The sequence below is a fragment of the Lissotriton helveticus genome, chromosome 6 (genome assembly GCF_964261635.1).
Source record: "Lissotriton helveticus chromosome 6, aLisHel1.1, whole genome shotgun sequence".
NCBI lineage: Eukaryota > Metazoa > Chordata > Amphibia > Caudata > Salamandridae > Lissotriton > Lissotriton helveticus.
Genome location: NC_136067.1, coordinates 2,094,569,552 through 2,094,591,698, shown reverse-complemented (window position 1 = coordinate 2,094,591,698; position 22,147 = coordinate 2,094,569,552). Strand labels below are relative to the sequence as shown.

The following is a 22,147-nucleotide window of genomic DNA, read 5'->3' as shown; positions in this document are numbered from 1 at the left end:
TGCTCTTGAAGTATTGCTACTGCTAGAAAGTGACGGCGTCAAAGCTCACCCATTGAAGACGGGCAAACAGTGACATGAGCAGGAATCAAAGAAAAAAAAGTCCTCCAAATGAAAAAATACAGAAAGAAGTGTAATTTTAACAGTAATAGGGTGGTGCTCTGTGAGAGGAAACTAAACACAAAAAGGTGGAGCAAAGTGGAAGGAATACCATTAGCAAGCAAGCATTTTTGAACGGCAATAGTATGGATGAATAAAAAGGCAATAAGCGGGCTGAAAGCCCACAGAGTGAATACAGCATGTCTCAAAGAGACAGCACATGCCCTGCCTAGGCTCGATCTCATAAATGTGTCCTTGTGTAATGTAACTGGTGCTCATGTTAAGCGGTCCAATTCCTTCGACTCAAGTCCACCCTGTAAAAAAATGAGAATAGCAAAAGAGACATGTTCCTTTCACTTAAGTGGAGGAACCTTTTAAGTCTCATTCTACAGGAACCTCCCACACAGTGGCAGCAAACAGTGGGAGTGCAACTTCTCACCTACTGTTGGTTCCTGCGGTTGAGAATGTGGAGGGTGGGCCTAGAGTGTCCCTAACTGCAGTACTGAACTGTGTCCTGGAAGAAAAGTGGGTTAGGGCAGTAAAAGGGACAGTGACTGACACACAGTGCTTTGAGCTCAGTAAGTCGTAAGACTCGTAGACAGTGATAGGACATCAGGGCAGAGAATGCAGGGTCTCAGCTCACACTAGACAGTGTAAGAGACAACCCTCTGCATTGTGCATGTGATGTGTCCGGCATTCCTGGTGAGCAAATCATTGTTTCTGGTGCCTGTCTTCCACAGTGTAATGTGAGGACTTTAAAAAACATTTCCACCTGGAAATGCAAATTATTTTGGGGTCTGATGATAGCCAAGAACTATTGTAATGACCATGAAACAAACAAGCGTTGGTTGAGTCCCCTTCAGCTATTGCTTGTTTGGAGCCTGCTCCTTCCAGCCAATGCTTGTTTCGAGCCCACCCCTTTCAGCCATTGCTTGTTTGGAGACCGCCCCTTTCACTGCTTTGCTCGTTTGGAGCCCACCCTTTCAGCCATTGCTTGTTTCGAGCCACCCTTTCAGCCATTGCTTGTTTCGAGCCACCCTTTCAGCCATTGCTTGTTTCGAGCCACCCTTTCAGCCATTGCTTGTTTCAAGCCACCCTTTCAGCCATTGCTTGTTTCGAGCCACCCTCTCAGCCATTGCTTGTTTGGGGCCCGCCCCTTTCAGAAATTGATTGTTTGAAGACCGCTCCTTTCAGACATTGTTTGTTTGAATTCTGCTCCTTTCAGCCATTGCTTGTTTGGAGCCCACCCTTTTCAGCCATTGCTTGTTTGTAGCCCGCCCTTTTCAGCCATTGCTTGTTTGGAGACCACCCCTTTCAGTGCTTTACTTGTTTGGAGCCCACCTTTTTCTGCCATTGCTTGTTTGGAGCTTGGGCCCTACCCCTTTCAGCCATTGCTTCTTTCGAGCCCACCCCTTTCAGCCAATGCTTGTTTCGAGCCCACCCTCTCAGCCATTGCTTGTTTGGAGGCCGCTCCTTTCAGACATTGTTTGTTTGAATTCTGCTTGTTTCAGCCATTGCTTGTTTGGAGCACACCCCTTTCAGCCATTGCTTGTTTGGAGCCTTCTCCTTTCAGCCATTGCTTGTTTGGAGCCCACCCCTTTCAGCCATTGCTTGTTTGGAGCCTTCTCCTTTCAGCCATTGCTTGTTTGGAGCCCACCCCTTTCAGCCATTGCTTGTTTCGAACACTCTCCTTTCAGCCATTGCTTGTTTGGAGCCTTCTCCTTTCAGCCATTGCTTGTTTGGAGCCTTCTCCTTTCAGCCATTGCTTGTTTGGAGTCTTCTCCTTTCAGCCATTGCTTGTTTGGAGCCCACCCCTTTCAGCCATTGCTTGTTTGGAGCCTTCTCCTTTCAGCCATTGCTTGTTTGGAGCCCACCCCTTTCAGTCATTGCTTGTTTGGAGCCTTCTCCTTTCAGCCATTGCTTGTTTGGAGCCTTCTCCTTTCAGCCATTGCTTGTTTGGAGCCTTCTCCTTTCAGCCATTGCTTGTTTGGAGCCTTCTCCTTTCAGCCATTGCTTGTTTGGAGCCCACCCCTTTCAGCCATTGCTTGTTTGGAGCCTTCTCCTTTCAGCCATTGCTTGTTTGGAGCCCACCTCTTTAAGCCATTGTTTGTTTGGAGGCTGCCCCTTTCAGCCTTTGATTGTTTGGAGCCCCCCCTTCAGGCATTGCTTGTTTGTATCCTACCCCTTTCAGCCATTGCTTGTTTGGAGCCCACCCTTTCAGCCATTGCTTGTTTGGATTCTGCCCCTTTCAGCCATTGCTTGTTTGGGGCCGGCCTCTTTCAGCCATTGTTTGTTTGGAGACCCCTCCTTTTGGACATTGTTTGTTTGGAGACCGCTCCTTTCAGTGCTTTACTTGTTTGGAGACCGCCCCTTTCAGCCATTGCTTGTTTGGCGCCCATACCTCTCAACCAATGCTTGTTTCGAGCCCACCCCTTTCAGCCATTGCCTGTTTGGAGACCGCCCCTTTCAGACATTGTTTGTTTGGAGACCGCTCCTTTCGGACATTATTTGTTTGGAGACCGCTCCTTTCAGTGCTTTACTTGTTTGGAGCCCACTTCTTTCAGACGTTGTTTGTTTGGATCCTGCCCCCCTCGGGCATTGCTTGTCATTGCTTGTTTGGAGCTTGCCCCTTTCAGCCATTGCTTGTTTGGATCCTGCCCCCTTCAGGCATTGCTTGTTTGGAGCCTGCTTCCTTCAGACATTGTTTGTTCGAGTTCTGCTCCTTTCAGCCATTGCTTGTTTGGAGCTCGCCCCTTTCAGCCATTGCTTGTTTGGAGCTCGTCCCTTTCAGCCATTGCTTGTTTGGAGCCCGCTTCTTTCAGCCATTGTTTGTTTGGAGCGTGCCCCTTTCAGCCATTGCTTGTTTGGAGCCCGCGTCTTTCAGACATTGTTTGTTCGAGTTCCGCTCTTTTCAGCCATTGCTTGTTTGGAGCCCGCTTCTTTCAGACATTGTTTGTTCGAGTTCTGCCCCTTTCAGCCATTGCTTGTTTGGAACGCGCCCCTTTTAGCCATTGCTTGTTTGGAGCCCGCTTCTTTCAGACATTGTTTGTTCGAGTTCTGTTCTTTTCCGCCATTGCTTGTTTGGAGCGCGCCCCTTTCAGCCATTGCTTGTTTGGAGCCCGCTTCTTTCAGACATTGTTTGTTCGAGTTCTGCCCCTTTCAGCCATTGCTTGTTTGGAACGCGCCCCTTTTAGCCATTGCTTGTTTGGAGCCCGCTTCTTTCAGACATTGTTTGTTCGAGTTCTGTTCTTTTCCGCCATTGCTTGTTTGGAGCTCGCCCCCTTCAGGCATTGCTTGTTTGGAGCCCGCTTCTTTCAGCCATTGCTTGTTTGGAGCGCGCCCCTTTCAGCCATTGCTTGTTTGGAGCTCGCCCCTTTCAGCCATTGCTTGTTTGGAGCCCGCTTCTTTCAGACATTGTTTGTTCAAGTTCTGCTCTTTTCAGCCATTGCTTGTTTGGAGCTCGCCCCCTTCAGCCATTGCTTGTTTGGAGCCCACCCCTTCAGCCATTGCTTGTTTGGAGCCCACCCCTTCAGGCATTGCTTGTTTGGATCCTGCCCCCTTCAGGCATTGCTTGTTTGGATCCTGCCCCCTTCAGGCATTGCTTGTTTGGAGCTCGCCCCCTTCAGGCATTGCTTGTTTGGAGCTCGCCTCTCTCAGCCATTGCTTGTTTGAACTGTTGTTCCTATTTTCAGTCAGCCAACAGGGGCATTGTACATGTCTACATTTTGCAGTTGTGATTGGCAAAGGAGTCTCTATCCAGCTGTGGAGAGGCCTGAGGTCAGTAAGCATGCCAGTTCTTTGTGTAGGCATGTTGTTCTGCAAACCTGGTTGTGGACACGACAACCACACAGCCTGTGGCCATTTTGTTATGGCTACTGGATGTGTGGCATCCTTTCTTTGGGCTCATCTAGCATAGGGGTTGTAATAGCTGTGGTGGTATGTGTGAGGGTGGGAGGTCTGTGCTATCTCACATGCGTGGCTCATGTGACTAGATGCCACATGAACCAGAGCAGGGGCAGATTTTCCCTATCTGAAGCATCCCATGAAGCTCCCTCGCACTTCGAGGCACATCCGAAGCATTGCATCTCAGACCAGACCTCAAAGTAGATGAATAAGGAGGGCTGAGCAAGAGCCGGGCAAAGGGCCAGCTGTGTCTCTAACTCATGCATGAGCTGAGCTCTGAAATATCTGACAAGTAAAGCATACATTCAACATCACTTAGAGTATGATATGTTGTCCTCAAAATTCAAGAAAGTGCATTTGTTTAACTCACAGCAATGTTTTACCTAAGTACATCAGATTATTTAGAAAGTATTTAATGTGGAAGTATTAAAAAGATCTGAGAAGCATTTCAGCCTCCGCCCTGATGAGAAGGCGTTCAGTTAACTAAGAGGCAGGTCAGTACACAGGATAGATGACCGAGATTCCTAAAATACATGGAACAACTGAATATGCTAATAAATCAACAACAAGGCAGGATTCTTGTACAGCCTACACTCTGAACTCTAGTATTTAAAGGTACTTTCATATACAATGACAAACAAAAAGGATGCTGGGTAAAATAAAGCATTTGGTTAGGAGCACATAATTTGCTCAACAAGGGAAGCTAGGCTTGATCCCACATATCCCAGTTTCACATTATTCAATTCAGCCACTAGCTACCTACCAGTTTATATAGCCAGAACCGTGCCCAACGGCATAAGAGAGTGGGATGCTCTGGGCCGTTCCTTCTAATTCGACTCTGGTCAATACACCTTTTCAGTACCCTGAGAGGAAAAAGAGTTTACAACAATCTAAGTTTTAAGGTACAGTGTGATCATCAGGACCACACATTAAAAGTCTGCGTCAGTAACTTGAAGGTAAAAGGTTTATTACAAACTTAAAGCCAGACTAATATAAGTCAATCTCAGTGACATACTATAAAAATACAGGATTATCAAAGGAAGACCAAAGCGGGTGCAATACTGGTCCTCAACAGCATAGAGCATGTAAGAATTTCTGTGGCAGTTATGCAAAAAATAAGGAAAATGATTTGATGACTACTAATGGTTTTGATCCTTCTCCCCGTACATGCAAAAGATTTGCAACAGCTACTAAACCCTACACTAAAGTAAGGATAGGGAAAACCCTACTGAATCAAGGAAGCAAGTAAGGTGTCAGCATCAGAACCTCTGTAGAAGTTTTATAGGTAAGGAGTCATGTAGAGCATGAGCCATACAATCAGAGACATCTAGAGAGTTCTGCACCTCTCCAAGTCTGAAAGGAGCCTAACCAAACCCAGGGTTGGTTCACTAATTGAAATGCGCAAAGAACGTTTATGAAATATGACCTCATACGCATCATAGTACTTTTCTATTTCCAAAGAAGGAACTTGGTGCCTTGAACACTTCTCCAATATTTCACTCTCCACTTCCATAGCAGGATATCTTGAATCGAGTGGCAAAGTACGGGCTGAACTGTTCCCATGAGGCACAGGGTCAGCCTGATTTGCATATGGCCATGTCTGAACTGGGGTGGTGGAGTGAGCAGAAGAATGATGATGGATTAAACCCAGATCAGTTGACTGGGGGTGAGTGTTTGATTGATTCAGACGCTCCATCCATCATCCCCTTTTGTATCGCTTTGTTGGCCCTAAGTGTGGCAGGGTATGCTCAGACATGAGCCCCTTGCTCACTTTGCCACTGGATTCAAGATAGCCTGGCTGATGAGGGTTATGAACCCGAAACCGGTCCCAGGATGCTTGTTTTCGGTCCAGAGAAGACATGGCTTGGCAATTCGGGCTGGACTGTTCCCATGAGGCACAGGGTCAGACTGATTTGCATATAGCTATGTCTGAACTGGGATGGCTGAGTGAACTAAAGAATGGTGATGGATTAAACCCAGATCAGTTGACTGGGAGTGAGTGTTTGATTTGCTCAAACGCTCCGTCCATCATCCCCTTTGGTATCGCCCTATAATACATGGTCAGCATCTGTTGCCACTGGCCCACATCACTTCCTGTGAAAGCTCGGATCTTTAACAGCTTGAGGTTCCCAGAGTACCCCGAGCTGAGCCAGAGCCAGGCATTTGGTCCACCCCTGACTCAAATTGAAACATGTGCTGTCCCTCCAGGCTAGCACCACAGCCACTCCCTCCCCTTCCCCTGCCTGTCGCCACAAGGCACTCACAGGAAATACCGTCATGTCACCACCCCTTCATCCCCTGGTGAAAGGTCCAAGCCAGGGATCCGGCGGCTCCCAGAGGAAGGAGGGTGAGAAGGGCAAGTAGGCACCAAGAAGGCAGAGGAGTGCCAGACTGAAGCCAGCATGTAGGTCCTCGTGCACAGGGCAGAGGAGTAACTGGCCGGCCAGTTGAACCCAATGTGCATGGTAAGGGTCTGATGGGGGATTCCAGAGGCCAGAACCCCCTGCACCACATAGTGCTCCACCCACTACTGCCACCCTCAGCACAGATGCCAAGGACCTTGGGAACTGCTGCTCTGCGTGTTAGGGGTATGGTACAGCACGTGCGCTGGAAGAAGGGGGGTGTTTATCCAGATGAAGGCTTGCGATCATTTCATTTTAAAGCACTCATGTACATTAATGAGGAATCTCCTGGACCTCTCTTAGGACTTTCCTGCTTCTGGTTCCTGACCAGCACCTTTGAGGCTCCCTGTGTTGCTCTCCGGCTGCTCTCCGTTGCCACTCTCTCTTCTCTCTCTCTGTTATTGTCTGTCTGTCTTGTATATTGTCTCGTTCTGTGCCTTCTTCCTGTGCCTGTCTGTCTATCTTGTATATTGCCTCTGTCTTTCCCTGTTTCTTTTCTTGTCTTTCTCCCTTTCATATTGCCTCTGTATTTGCTCTGTTTCTGGTGGCTGGTTTTTCCACCATCTCTGTTCTTTTTGTGCCCTAATCTCAAGGTTGTTTACTATCTCGCTGTGTCTTTTGTCTCCTCGTCACTCTTTCTCTCTGCCCACTCACTCTTCCCACTTTCGTTTCCTGCTTTTAACTCTTGTTTTTTTTGTTTCCTTCAGTTCTTGTCTTAGCTCTCATTTGCTCTTTTCACTTTCCCACTTGTTTATCCATCCTTTCTCATTTTTATGTCCAGCATTTTTTTGTACTCATTTCAATTTATGAACCCCCTTTTCATTGTCTTTTTTCAACTTTTTTCCCCCCCGTGGTGACTTCCCTTGTGCTCCTTACCTTTACACCCACTGCCTTTCCACGCTGTCTTGCTTCCAGCCTCCTGCTTCACCTCCCAGCCCCACCAACAAGCCAACCTCAATCAACGAGACCGAACACACCTTCAACAAATTCACAAAACTTCCATCCTGCATTGCCTCAGAACTACCACCCCCGACCCGCCTACCAAGACTTCAACCAGGTCTCAGAAGAAGCCTGGAATACAGAACACAGCAGCAGCAGCCTCCCCACTACATCTCCAACCTTAATGACTAGATAACCACCCACCTGCAAGAATACCATGGTACCCCTTAAATCCAACAAAACCACAAGATTCAGCTGGTACACAGAGGAACTCAGGATGACAAAGAGCCACGACAAGCAGCTGGAGAGCAGATGGAGAACAAGCCAGGAAAAGACAGAGAAGAACATCATTAAATCATCCCTCAGACGCTACCACCATCTGTGCCACCAAATGCTCCTTGATCACATAGGGCATTGATGCCAACACCAACAGCAGCAAAGAGACATTCACCATCATGAAATATTTCACCTTCCCAGCAGCCAGCTCCACCAGCACCACCCTCTTGCAAAACCTCAGCACCAAGCTGACCCAGTTTACCTGTAACAAGATACTCAGCATGCACGGCAACTTCAACCCCCAACAAGACACTTTGCAATGTCCCTGCTCATTTCAAACAAAGAAACCACACTGACAACCGATCCGCCATCACCAAGGAAGAAAAAGCTTCCACCATCTGGTCCACCTACTCTGGGGCTTCATCTGACGCTTACCCCCACCTGATCTTTGTAAATTGATTGCAATCCAACAGCTCAGTGCTCCCACCAATCCTGAGCACCTCCATCACAACAGCCACCTTCCCAGACACCTGAAAACGTGGCACAGACTCCCCCTCTTCAAGAAGCTCTCGATGACCCGATGACACAAGCCAACTATAGACTCATCTCTCTGCTACCCTACTTGGCCAAAGTCCTCAAGAAGATGACCAACATTCAATAACCTTGATGCCACTCAATCCCATTCTAAACCTACTCAAAGCACAGACACAGCCCTCATTGCTGAAACAGACCTCTGTATGATCATGAACAGATGAGACATTATAGATCTCTTCCTCCAGGACCTTTCCTCATGTTCCGACACAGTCTCTTACCCCATCCAACACCTGCATGAAACCAAAATCCAAGGACCCACACTCTACTGGATATGCTCCTTCCTGACAGGTCGAACCCAGTCAGTCATCCGAGCCCCTAACGCTTGGCGCCCGCAACCTCATCTGTGGAGTACCACAAGACTCTTCACTCAGCGCGACCCTCTTCAACAACTACATGGTTCCGCCTGCCAGCATTATCCACACCCATGGAATTGATGTTCCATCCTATGCCTATTGCGGACAGCTGATACTCTCCTTCTCGGACCAAACATCTAACAGTTCCCAGCCTACATAACAGAAGTCGTCAACTGGATGAAAAACAACTGTCTCAAACGGCACACCGACAAGACAGAAGTTATTTTCAGAAGAAACTCCTTACCTTGGGATTCCATCTGGTGGCCGTCAGAACTCATACCTACAACCACCCGGACTTCCCACACAGAGAACCTCGGCATTATTATCAACAGTCAACTCACAGTGACCGATTCCACACTCTGAAGATGCTGAGGTAAATCAAATGGGCGTATACCAGCCCCCGTAGAACCATCACTCAAGTTCTCATCACAAGCACTACGGAAACACTGTCTACCCCGGAATCATCAAACAAATGACCAGTTGTCTCAAAACCATACAGAACTTAGCAGCCAGGATCACACTCAACTTCCCACCCACACCTTCGGGAGCTCCACTGGCTTTCTGTAAACAAATGACCTTAGTTCAAGGTCCTCACACACATATTCATAGCCCTACACAACATAGGCCCAGTTTTCCTCAACAACTGCACCACATTCCACAAACCCAAAGACACCTCTGCTTAGCAGGACTAATTGCACACAACCCACTCATACGCTGATCCAGATCCAGGGGTAGGGCTTTCTCCTTTGCAACTTCTGAAGCCTCTTCTTCACTTCTCCAATTCCTCAAGAAGCTTTTTGAATAGACTTCCACTAGCCTAACCCTAGGCCAGGCCAGGAGTTCCACTGCTTCAGCGCCAGGATAGTCTTCCGAGTGATAGAGCACTCTACAAATATTCATATCATAACAACATGTTTCGGACACTGGAAATGGTGGAAACCATTTGTAACTTGTCAACTGGAATCACCACCAGGGGGAGTGGGTTCTAAATCAAACGTGCCAATGCCCTTCCTCTGCATGTGCTGATACCAGTGACCAGTTGGCAGGCACCTGAATGCCACTGATGTCCTCTGACTTTTCTTTCTTGCAGAGAAGTGGCAGCCCTGCCCAACCTTCAACACTTCGATGTGTCCTTTGGCGTACCCTGTCACCGCTGAGTGCCATGATGACAGTCAGTGCCCAGGAACTCAAAGATGCTGCTGCCAGGGGAACTGCACACTGCAATGCACAGAGACAGTCACAGGTAAGGGTGATAATGTCAAGTGTATCACGCAACAGGTCTTGCTCAGAGTGTAGGTGAACATGCAGATCTTTTCTGTGTGTGTGTCCAGACATGGAAGCCCCTGGCCCCTGGGGCCGGGTGGTATGAATTCTAGTCATGATCTCCATAGTGGATTGTAACGCAGCACAAATATGACAGGAACATGTATCAGAGTGTGAAGCTTGGCTCCTGAGAAAATGCCACAATAAAGACCACCTGGTTCCAAAGAGTCTGAGATCATTCAAGTTGCTGCGTGCTGGCTATCTGCTGGCAAATGGGGGATTAACTTTCATTTTCTGAGGATTTGGGTTTTCAAAATTGTAAAATGCACTTTTTCCAGGTCTCACAGTTACTGGGATCTGTCACCCAGACACACCTTTGTGGTTTCACTACCTTTTGGGTAAAGATACAGCCCATGTGAGAGGTTCAACAGAGTGTTTAATAAACAATGAAAACCGACAGGTGTGAAGCTTGAATGTGGGATTTCAAAAACTGGAAGGATGAGACCGAGACAGGTGATATTACAGGGGAATTTTGGGTCCACACCAGAATTATTAGTGTTATCTTCGCTCCAGCAATATATTACCGTAAATCAACCTTATAGGGAAAAAAAAATGTCAATCAGTAAAATGCCTTGTTAATGATACCAACCAAACCCAAACCAAGATGGCCGACAAGGTGCTGCGTCTTTGTCTCTCCTGGTTACTGGGGGCGCCTCAGTTATAAACTAACTTCAAGAGGAGGGGTCATGCATGGTCACGGGTGTCATAAATGCATTGTGGAGTCCTCGAGTAGGTGTTACAAGGGCGAGACCTTTGAGGAATGTGTGACTACAAAGTCCTCCCGACTCTATCACCCGGTGGGGCAGAGGATTTATAGCAGTCATGAGAGGAGAAAATACCTCCAACTGATCTCTGTGTGTGGCATGAGCACGAATGTGTGAATTCCATCATCAACCTTAGAATGCACTGAAGATTATACAACCACAAGTCTGGGATCCAAGGCTGATCTTGAGGAAATCCACACGACCGGTAAGGCCATACAACATGGCCGAAACATGCAGACCCGCAGATGATGGAGCAATCAACTCTCCATAGAGCATCGCATTTGTTTTTCATCTTTCCAGAGGACCTCTGATTAAAACATTGATAGGGGTGTCCCCTGGGCTACTTTAATCTTAAGTCCCTTTGCTCTAGAAGTGGTCCTTCGAAGGTCAAGGTTGAGTCCCCAGATGTGGAATGTATTTGGGTGAGGACTCACTGATGGAGCATGCTTCTTGGAGTTCCCAGTGGGTAAAAGCCCTTTTAAAACATCTTTAATGTTTGTTTTTGGTCTGAAGACAGAAGCATTGATAATGCAAAGAAAGTGTTGCCTCTTCTTTGATAAATGTAGACACTGGAAGTGGAACCAACCTGCAAGTAGACGTCTATGGTCTATCTTCCCATTTGTTTGTTTTTCAACTTTAGACAGCGCATACGCAGAAAAGGGCGCTCAGTATCAATATCAATATTTTATTTTTTATTTTGATATGAAACTCCGACGGAGGTCCACAAAAATGCACAAATAGATTGAAAAAGGAATACTTTATGTACAATACAAAAATTCTTCTATATTCAACCAGTAGATAATACATTGTACAAAAATAGCATTAAAAATTTCCCAATAAATATCCGGAAATGTTTTAAAAAATTGATATATCTTAAAACAAACCATTTAATTCTGGAACTATTTTGTGATCCTAGTCTCTCCCCCGGACTTCAGGACACCTACCTGATCACTCCTCCTGAGTGCACCGGCGGTCGGCTGAGCGCTGATCGCTTCAGCGGGCTCGCAGCGGCCGGGGCCGCCATCTTGGGCCGGGTTGCTCGGGTGAGGTGGGAGGCGAGGCCAGTAACATCACCGCCACACCCCCCGAGGCCCGCCCCTACTTAGGAGTGCCGATTGGAACCTACCCTTGGCATTCGCAGGCTGACGACCCTGTGGCAGGGGGTCTCCGCCTGTAGCTAAGGAAGTAGCAGCAGCATTCACAATACGGAAAGTGACATTGCAGGATCATTTTATCAGCACTTCGCCGCATCAAGCGCAGAGGAGCGCTTTTTAAATTCTGGAACTATTTTGTGATCCTAGTCTCTCCCCCGGACTTCAGGACACCTACCTGATCACTCCTCCTGAGTGCACCGGCGGTCGGCTGAGCGCTGATCGCTTCAGCGGGCTCGCAGCGGCCGGGGCCGCCATCTTGGGCCGGGTTGCTCGGGTGAGGTGGGAGGCGAGGCCAGTGACATCACCGCCACACCCCCCGAGGCCCGCCCCTACTTAAACGGTCCATATGTGTCAGCGCAGCGGACGAGCGCAGCGGGCGCGACGAAGGCGCGCCGGAGTTAAGCCCGTCTGCGCCCGTCCGCGGCCGACCGGGACCCGGGCCCACCCCCCCAGACCATCTTCTGAGGTATTCCTCTTCTGAGTTACTATCATTGCAACCTAGCTTCCCCTCTGGAATAGCCCTCCCTACACTCCCCTTGCACATCTGCTCACGTATCCAAAGACTTGGGCTCTCCCGCCTTCCCCTACCGGCCGATGATATTCAGTCTATTCCATCATTGACGACTGAACCTCGATCGGCTCCTTCATTAATACATAACCTGCGATGCTACTACCTCAACACAAGGTCCCTAATAAAGAACCAGGTCAACATCTTTCTTTTCCTGATGGAGGAAAAACCAGATCTTCTGCTGTTGACCGAAACGTGGACCAATCTTCATTCCCTGCCGGACATTCTTGCATCACTTCCCTCAGACTACTATATTCTGACTGCCAACCGTGCACAAGGGAAGGCCGGAGGTGGGGTAGCAGCAATCATTTTGAAATCCTTTCATTTTCGGGAATTACCTTCTCTCACTCTCCCTAACACCGAAAACTTGGTCATCACATTAGACTCAGTGAGTGGGGCTCTTACTCTAATTCTGCTATACCGCCCTCCCCAATACATGGCTAATTATCCAGTACTCTTGGCAGAACAACTGGCCTCTCACGTAATAAAGTACTCTAAAACTGTCCTAGTGGGGGATTTAAATTATTGGTTCGACAGAACAGACACAGACATTCAAGCTGGAGAACTGAGGGATCTGCTTACAGATCTAAACTTGGTCCAACACATCCACTTACCCACTCACCAGAAGGGCCACAGCTTGGACCAAATTTGGACACATAATCTACCACCTTTCTCTCCCATTATAAGTCCTTGTATTTGGTCAGACCATTATTTCATCCAGTTCCCGCTAGCAATTCAAGGGCAGCCTAAGGCCAAACCTTCCATGGGAAAAGAGTTCCGTAAATGGAAATCCATGGACCGCTCTGGGTTCATGGACATGTTGAACAACACCCTTCCCCTATCAGGCGAAGACCTGGAGGTTGACGAGAGGGCACTGTCCTCCTGGCTCCTCCACGCAGCAGATCTGTTCGCCCCCTCTGTATACTTGTCTAATATTAGAGGTAATGATGCCCACAAATGGTTCACCCAGGAACTTAGAGCACTTAAATTAGGGGTACGACAGAAAGAAAGACAGTGGAGAGCCACTTATTCCCCACAGGATAGGGACATTTTCTGCGCCACTAGGAAAAAATATCAAAAATTTTTAAGCCAACACAAACTCAACTACTTTTCCACAAAAATGTTATCTTCATCTAATAAGTCCAAAGACATTTTTAATATAGTCAATGAACTCTGTGACAACGACAGGACAGCCCCCTCAATAGCTCCCACGCAGAAGCTATGTGACTCCCTGAATAACTTTTTCAGAGAAAAAATTGTCATTATTAAGTCGAGCATTGCTAGCTCCCCAACGTCACTTCCTTTGGATGACGCCTTTTATAATCCCTCTGTACTAGATGCCTTCCCGGCCATCGATGGTAAAACTTTTTCTTCACTTTTGGCGAGGGTTAAGTCCGGATCTCCAAACGACATCTGCCCCCCCCCCACATCTTCTCTGAAATCGGTCAGACTATCCCTCAGGGTATCCTACCCCTACTAAACAAATCATTGGCCCAGGGCAGGGTACCTACTGGTTTCAAACACGCCCTGTTAATCCCTCTGATAAAAAAAACAGGTCTGGACCCCCGGGACTCATCAAATTACCGTCCCATATCCCTGTTGCCGTTTTTATCCAAGATATTGGAGGCTCACGTCTCCAATTGTCTTTCCAACTTTGTGGAAACCACTGGGTTTCTGGAGCCCAATCAAGCTGGGTTCCGTCCAGGCCATTCGACCGAGACGGTAACCCTGGCAGTCCAGAACACACTTCGGTGTAATGCAGACAGGAACGTCCACCAGGCACTGGTACTCCTTAACCTGTCTGCTGCATTCGACACGGTCGACCACACCATTTTGGTCGGCCGTGTCGGGCAGGCAGGCCTCAGAGGTGCTGCCCTGAGCTGGGTGGAATCATTTTTGTCTGACCGGACTCAAGCTGTGAGACTGGGCACCTTCACAGCCCCTAGAATTAAGAACGACTGCGGTGTCCCTCAGGGCTCTTCCCTGTCCCCCCTTTTATTTAATTTATACCTGCGTCCCCTCTTGTACTCCTTGAGGAAATTCAAAGTGTGGATCTTTAACTACGCAGATGATCTGCAATTGATTCTCCCCCTAGGCTCGCCTGACGCTGTTACTGAGTTTAGGGAGGTCATGGCTCACATCCAGAGGTGGATGGGCCTTAACCACCTAAAACTCAACCCAGGCAAGACTGAACTGATCTTGCCTGGGAAGAGTGAACTCAGCTGGGGACCTCAATTTTGGCCTCCGGAGATGGGGAATCCCCCTTCCAAATCCCGCACGGTCAAGAGCCTTGGAGTCACCTTTAGTGAAGACCTCTCCTTGAAAAGTCAGGTAGGGACAGTAGTCTCCGCATGCTTCTTTCAGCTGCGCAAGATTAGAAAGATTGCCCATCTCCTAACCCATTCTGCCCTGATACAGGTGACCATCGCCCTTGTGCTGTCTAGGCTGGACTACTCAAATAGTTTATATTTGGGTCTTCCAGCCGGGCAGCTCAAGAGGCTGCAGCTAGTTCAAAATCAGGCGGCCAGGCTGATCTGTGGGCTTCCTAAATGGCAGTCCATCAGGCCAGGCCTGGCAGATCTGCATTGGCTGCCGATAGCTCAGAGGGCGGCTTTTAAAACCGGCTGCATTATCTTCAGGGCACTACAAGGCAAGGGCCCCAAATTTATCATCAACTTGCTTGCCAGATATGTCCGCTCTCGCAACCTTCGTTCCAGTCACAAAAGCCTGCTTACGGTGCCTGTTGTTAGGAAACAACGTCAGGGCGGCAGCTCTTTTCACTTTCTTGCTGCCTCCCTCTGGAATTCCCTGCCAGCTTCTTTAAGGTCACACGAGGATATTTTGGCCTTTAGACAAGCCTTTAAGACCCGGCTCTTTAGGGAAGCCTATCCTTAGATGTTCCAGGCTGTCCTCCTGTTGGTGTGTTGTGTTTCTGAAAACTTCCTATAGCGCCATGAAGCCTACGGGCGTACGTGCGCTCTACAAGTCAAATTTAACATAACATAACAGAGGACAGAACAAATGAATGGGCCTCCTGGGCTCAACACTCTGCTTAATGAGCACAGCTCTCTATGACACAGCCCTGGCCTCACTCTTGCATCAATAAAGGCAGATTATTGTTGGTGACAACCGCGGTTCTACAGCGGAGGAGTATATGGTCCTTTCTCACCCCTCCTTGGACTGATCTTGTTAGGGTGCTTGAGTGACAAAGGGTTAAGTTCAATTCAAATTCACCATTACAGTGAAACCTATGTGGTCTCACAGTAAAGCTCAGAGTCAATAAGTCAGATTAAATATGGATTTATTGCAAATTTAAAGCCAGTGTAATATATATCAGTCTCCGAGACATTGAGTAACAATACAGAATTATCAAAGGGAATCCAAATCTGCAAAAGAAAAAAATTATTCTCAAAAGGAAACAGCCAATGAGAATCTCAGTAGCCATTGTGCATGTCAATAGAAATACAGCGGGATGCGTAGTTTGAAAGTTCGGATCGTCCCGTATATGATGCATTGAAAGATTCTAATTCCTAAATTGAACTGTGCCAAAGAATTCTAACTGGATCCCAGTTTCACCCATAGGGTCCGATTCACAAAAGTGGTCTGAGACAAAATCCTAAATTTACAACTTTCGGTATTCACAAAAGGCATTTATGAGTATTAAAGTTATGAATCCTAACTTTACGATTCTTAAACGCCTTTTGTGAATACCGAAAGCCATAAAGTTAGGATTTTGTCTCAGATTACTTTTGTGAATCCGGCACTAGAAGCTTTAGCATGGATGGTGACAGCGTAGGAGAACTTAAGTAGAAGTTTTCTAAACATAGTACTGTACAGCCTGAGGCCACACAGTAAGTGTAGTGCTAAGAGATCTAGTCTAAGGGAATCTGTGCTGCAAAGCCAAAAAACAACACCCAGTTATAGTCACAAAGGACCCTTGCAAATCAGCATTGAAAGCCAAATTAACGACTACCTTCAAAGAATAATTTTTCTTTGATCCACACATTCTCTGCTCGGACAACAATCCTCCTTTCCGACTGTTAATTGTATTTGCCCTCGACTCCCTCTATGCTTCCTTATATTCTTCGCACAAAGAGACCTTCTCCATCCATTGGGTCATCGAACCCGGCATCTTCAGTGCAGAAAAACACTCCCCAAAGCAAAACATTCACTCTGAAGGTTCAACCTTGCGAAATCCAAGAGCTCCAGGCCTTTAGTCAAGTTAGCAAGGCTAAGTTTTCCATGCACCTTATCACTTCATGAAGACAAGTACATAAACAATCACATTGCAAATAAAAAAGCAGTTCTAATCAACACATTTTCCATTATACACTGATTCAAAATATATTTCCATGAATGCATACAAACAATCACAAACACATGCATGTGAAATATATATATAAATTGCAATTTCTTATCACTGCAGACAACATGAGAGTTCTCGCATATTTACGTGGTATTTGACGTGGTGAATGCACTTTCAAGTGGCTTAAGTGCACTTCTCTTAAGTAGTCACATCACATGAATACACAGGACTTCTGGTGTACATATATGAGGCGTAATCAATAACAGCGACTTGTGGACGGGCGCCCCTCCGTTGGAGACACCCCAGTACCTCTATCTACACCTAGCTTTGTGCCAGCTGCCAGACTCCGCGTCAGTTGTAAGTTGTGATGAGGACATTCAGGGGAGTTTGAATCCAGTTTGTTGCAGGAGTCTGCTCAGGAAGGAACAAAGGCCTGGAGACTTGTCAAACGATGACCTACAGGGCTCTCTACTAATTCTGTATTGTTACTCAATGTGCTCTCTACTATTCCTATGTGACTCTTAGAGTATATCCTTTCGTATCCCTTCCCTATGTATAGAGAGATAACTCTAATCACTAGTATATGCAGTAGACCTTTGTACTCTCTGCCATTCCTAGGTGACTCTTAGAGTATATCCATCCGTATCCCTTCCCTTTGTACATAGAGATAACTCTAATCACTAGTATATGCAGTAGACCTTTGTACTCTCTACCATTCCTATGTGACTCTTAGAGTATATCCATTCGTATCCCTTCCCTATGTATATAGAGATAACTCTAATCACTAGTATATGCAGTAGACCTTTGTACTCTCTACCATTCCTATGTGACTCTTAGAGTATATCCATTTGTATCCCTTCCCTTTGTACATAGAGATAACTCTAATCACTAGTATATGCAGTAGACCTTTGTACTCTCTGCCATTCCTAGGTGACTCTTAGAGTATATCCATTCATATCCCTTCCCTATGTATATAGATATAACTCTAATCACTAGTATATGCAGTAGACCTTTGTACTCTCTACCATTCCTATGTGACTCTTAGAGTATATCCATTCGTATCCCTTCCCTATGTATATAGAGATAACTCTAATCACTAGTATATGCAGTAGACCTTTGTATTCTCTACCATTCCTATGTGACTCTTAGAGTATATCCATCCGTATCCCTTGCCTATGTATACTGAGATAACTCTAATCACTAGTATATGCAGTAGACCGCTGTGCTCTCTACCATTCCTATGTGACTCTTAGAGTATATCCATTCGTATCCCTTCCCGATGTATATAGAGATAACTCTAATCACTAGTGTATGTAGTAGACCTTTGAACTCTCTACCATTCCTATGTGACTCTTAGAGTATATCCATTCGTATCCCTTCCATATGTATATAGAGATAACTCTAATCACTAGTATATGCAGTAGACCTTTGTATTCTCTACCATTCCTATGTGACTCTTAGAGTATATCCATCCGTATCCCTTCCCTATGTATACTGAGATAACTCTAATCACTAGTATATGCAGTAGACCGCTGTGATCTCTACCATTCCTATGTGACCCTTAGAGTATATCCATCCGTATCCCTTCCCTATGTATATAGAGATAACTCTAATCACTAGTATATGCGTAGACCTTTGTACTCTCTACCATTCCTATGTGACTCTTAGAGTATATCCATTCGTATCCCTTCCCTATGTATACAGAGATAACTCTAATCACTAGTATATGCAGTAGACCTTTGTACTCTCTACCATTCCTCTGTGACTCTTAGAGTATATCCATCCGTATCCCTTCCCTATGTATATAGAGATAACTCTAATCACTAGTATATGCAGTAGACCTTTGTACTCTCTACCATTCCTATGTGACTCTTAGAGTATATCCATCCGTATCCCTTCCCTTTGTACATAGAGATAACTCTAATCACTAGTATATGCAGTAGACCTTTGTACTCTCTACCATTCCTCTGTGACTCTTAGAGTATATCCATCCGTATCCCTTCCCTATGTATATAGAGATAACTCTAATCACTAGTATATGCAGTAGACCTTTGTACTCTCTACCATTCCTATGTGACTCTTAGAGTATATCCATCCGTATCCCTTCCCTTTGTACATAGAGATAACTCTAATCACTAGTATATGCAGTAGACCTTTGTACTCTCTACCATTCCTCTGTGACTCTTAGAGTATATCCATTCGTATCCCTTCCCTATGTATATAGAGAAAACTCTAATCACTAGTATATGCAGTAGACCTTTGTACTCTCTACCATTCCTATGTGACTCTTAGAGTATATCCATTCGTATCCCTTCTGTGTGTATCTTTTATGGAACGCATGTAATTCTAAGCCCTTATGTTTTTCAACTCGTTCTTATGTAAAGCGCTCTGACACCTTCGGGTAAAGTTCGCGCTATAGAAAATCGCATTAAATAAATAAATAAAAATTCTTCACCAGATGTGATGGTAAAAGGAGCCAGTAACTGTAGACCCTAAATGGAGGGCTGGTCCATGAGGCTGGACCGCTTTCTCTAACTCCTCCCCCCAAAAAACCAATTCACTCACATGAACACACATATCACTGCTAAGCCTCTCACTGTCTGCACCTGTTCTACAGCTCAGCTCAGCTCAGCGCCACACAAACTCCCAGGAGACCTGTGACCCCTTCCCAACCTTTCCATATTGTAACATATACCCAGGGGGAGGCACACTCCAGAGGGGGCAAAGTACAGGGTGGAAGGCACCTTCGGGAGAAGGACCTCTGACGGTCTCCATCCATGAGGGGCGGGGGAGGGGGGGAGGGGGGGAGGGGGGGTCTGACATGACATGCAGTCTCCCTGGAGCAGGCTGTGTGCATGCTCTTCCACTCTGAGCCTTGTCCAGCAGTAGTAATATCAATGTGTGTACCGATGCTCTGTCTTTGGATACACTGGGCCTTGTTCAGTTACACAGAGCTTTATTTCAATGCATGATGAATGCTGTGGGAGTCTGTAATTGTCTGATGCATAAAATGAGGGGAGTTTTGAGGTAAACCTATTTATCTGTGGGAATAGTTTTAATTTCTTTGTGTGTTTACTGTAATTTAAAATGCATTAAAGACAAAAAGCTCATGGGCCTCAATTCATAGACACAAGAACCTGTAGATGAACAGCCCACTTCAATCTGTTGCAGATCAGATGAAGTGAGTCCTCTCAGTAGATGTTAACGCCCTGATTGTGAAGGGCGTTTAGGTGAAAAGTTATGTTTTTTGGGAGCGTACAGAGATGGTAAACTAGACACGCGCCATCAGAGTGGAGGTAAAAGGAAAGAGTAAGCCCGAGCCTTCTCTAACCAGGAACCATGCTTTGTTGCAGAAAAACCCAGCTTTTGCCCGGTACCCAAGGAGGCGTGTGGGTATAATGAGACACACCAGTGTGGAAACGACACAGACTGCCCAGGAACACAGAAGTGCTGTGAGGACTGTGGGAAGAAGTGCCGGGAACCTGTGCCAGGTAAAGTAACAACAGACTCCTACCCTGTGCCAGAGACCTCATGGTCCGGTGTATGATAAGCAGATTATAAGAAGGTATAAAGCTGGTGGGGTTTGTCGGTCTCCAGCATTGGACCTCCATGCACCAGCGACAACACCAAAGGTCTTCAAACCTTGGCTTTAAAGTTGGAGACGCCATTAGATCTGAGACACAAACTATAGATCACCCATGCTTCCAGCAGGTCCTCCCCAATCTCCTGAAGACCTCTCCAGCACCAGAGCTCTTACAGACACCCCTTACACCAACTCAATGACACCACCTTAGACATGGACATCACCACTGCAGTAAACACCTTGAAACTTGCTGCATCTGTCCTTGAAAAAGCATCTTCCTCCTTGACCTCACAAACAATGCTCTTCCTAAACACCCTAACACCAGAGTCAGTTTTCACTCACCCCCCTCATACAGCAAAGATTAAACCAGCATTGATGGTTCCCGGAGCCAACCAGCAGAAAGTCACGACTTGCTACAACTTCTCGTTAGAGTTTTAACAATCTGTTCCATGAGCAGAATAAATCTCACCCCATGCTGTAGACAGCCAGACCCAGCTGCCTCACAGCCTTCACTGCGACCCCAACAACCTACAGTCCTAGCTGACTGCAAGGGGGATCCATTAGTGGCGTTCCAAAGTCCATCGTCATAACACAGTTTTTCCTACCGCGAAAGATTGGGATGGGCTCTTAACTAGCAAAGTAGGGCAACAATGTCCTGCTGCAGGTTTTCTGTAGGTGTGTCCTTGTATTGGATGCTTTCTGGTCTTTCTCAATTCCTTGCTCTTCATCTGGTGGTTTTTCACCCTATTCCTGTGCTTGTTCTTGCCTTGGATCATTTAGACTTTACCCCATTTTATCTTTGATTGGTTTGCTGTATCCTTCCACAGTTAATACTAGGAGCTGTTGTAAGTATATGTGACATTCCATGAGAGAGCACACCGCTTCTCTTTCTTGCGCTCTGTCTTTCTCTCTTTCTCACCTTGCTTGGTCGTACTCTATCCCCCTTCATCCTCCTTTCTCTTTCTATCTTGAGCAGTCCTTTCTCAGACATGAGTATATTCCTCGCATGCTGGTGTTCTCTCCTTCTGCATCCCTCATCACTCTCTCAGCCCATCAACTTCTTCTCCATCCGCATAACCCTCAACTGGCCTGGTATCCATTGCTCAGGCCCACCCGCTGCCCCAACACTGAAGACTGCTTTGGCTTTGTGTCTTGCGCACTCACTCACACTCCCTCCCCTTCCCTGCCTCTCTTCCGTCACCTGCTGCTCTTCACCACTCTTGGCTTTGCCAAAACACTTGCAAAATGGAGACTTCATTGTCTAGAAATGGCACAGTCAATGTCAACATCCGGCCATCTTGTAATTTTAGTTCTATACTTCCAAGATGGCATTGCCATGGCAGCCATCTTGGCAGTATGGAAAATAATGCCATCACTACTACCAATCACTGTTAGAGATCACTGCAACTAATTACTGCTAGAGATAACGGCTACCAATCAATGCTAGGGATCACTGTAAGCCATCACTACTACCAGTCACAGTTCGAGATCACTGCAAGCCATCACTACTACCAATCACTGCTATAGATCACTGCAACTAATCACTGCTAGAGATAACTGCAAGCCATAAATGCTACCAATCACTGCTAGAGTTCATTGCAACTAATCACTGCTAGAGATCACTGCAAGTCATTACTTCTACCAATCACTGCTAGAGATCACTACTACTAATCACTGCTATCAATCACTGCTAGAGATCACTGCTACCTATCACTGCTAGAGATCACTGCTACCAATCACTGCTAGAAATCACTGCTATCAATCACTGCTAGAGATCACTACTACCAATCACTGCTATAGATCACTGCAACTAATCACTGCTAGAGATAACTGCAAGCCATCAATGCTACCAATCACTGCTAGAGTTCATTGCAACTAATCACTGC

At 46.5% G+C, this 22,147-nt stretch overlaps 1 protein-coding gene across 1 annotated transcript in view; it reads left to right on the top strand.

The window, feature by feature from the left end:
- Positions 1-22,147, top strand: part of LOC144763049 (uncharacterized) — a 103,302-nt gene that overhangs the window by 31,903 nt on the left and 49,252 nt on the right. The window contains exons 3-4 of the mRNA XM_078648358.1: positions 9,654-9,806; positions 20,032-20,169. Coding sequence (XP_078504484.1) covers positions 9,654-9,806; positions 20,032-20,169 — 291 coding nt within the window. The remainder of the gene's footprint in view (positions 1-9,653; positions 9,807-20,031; positions 20,170-22,147) is intronic.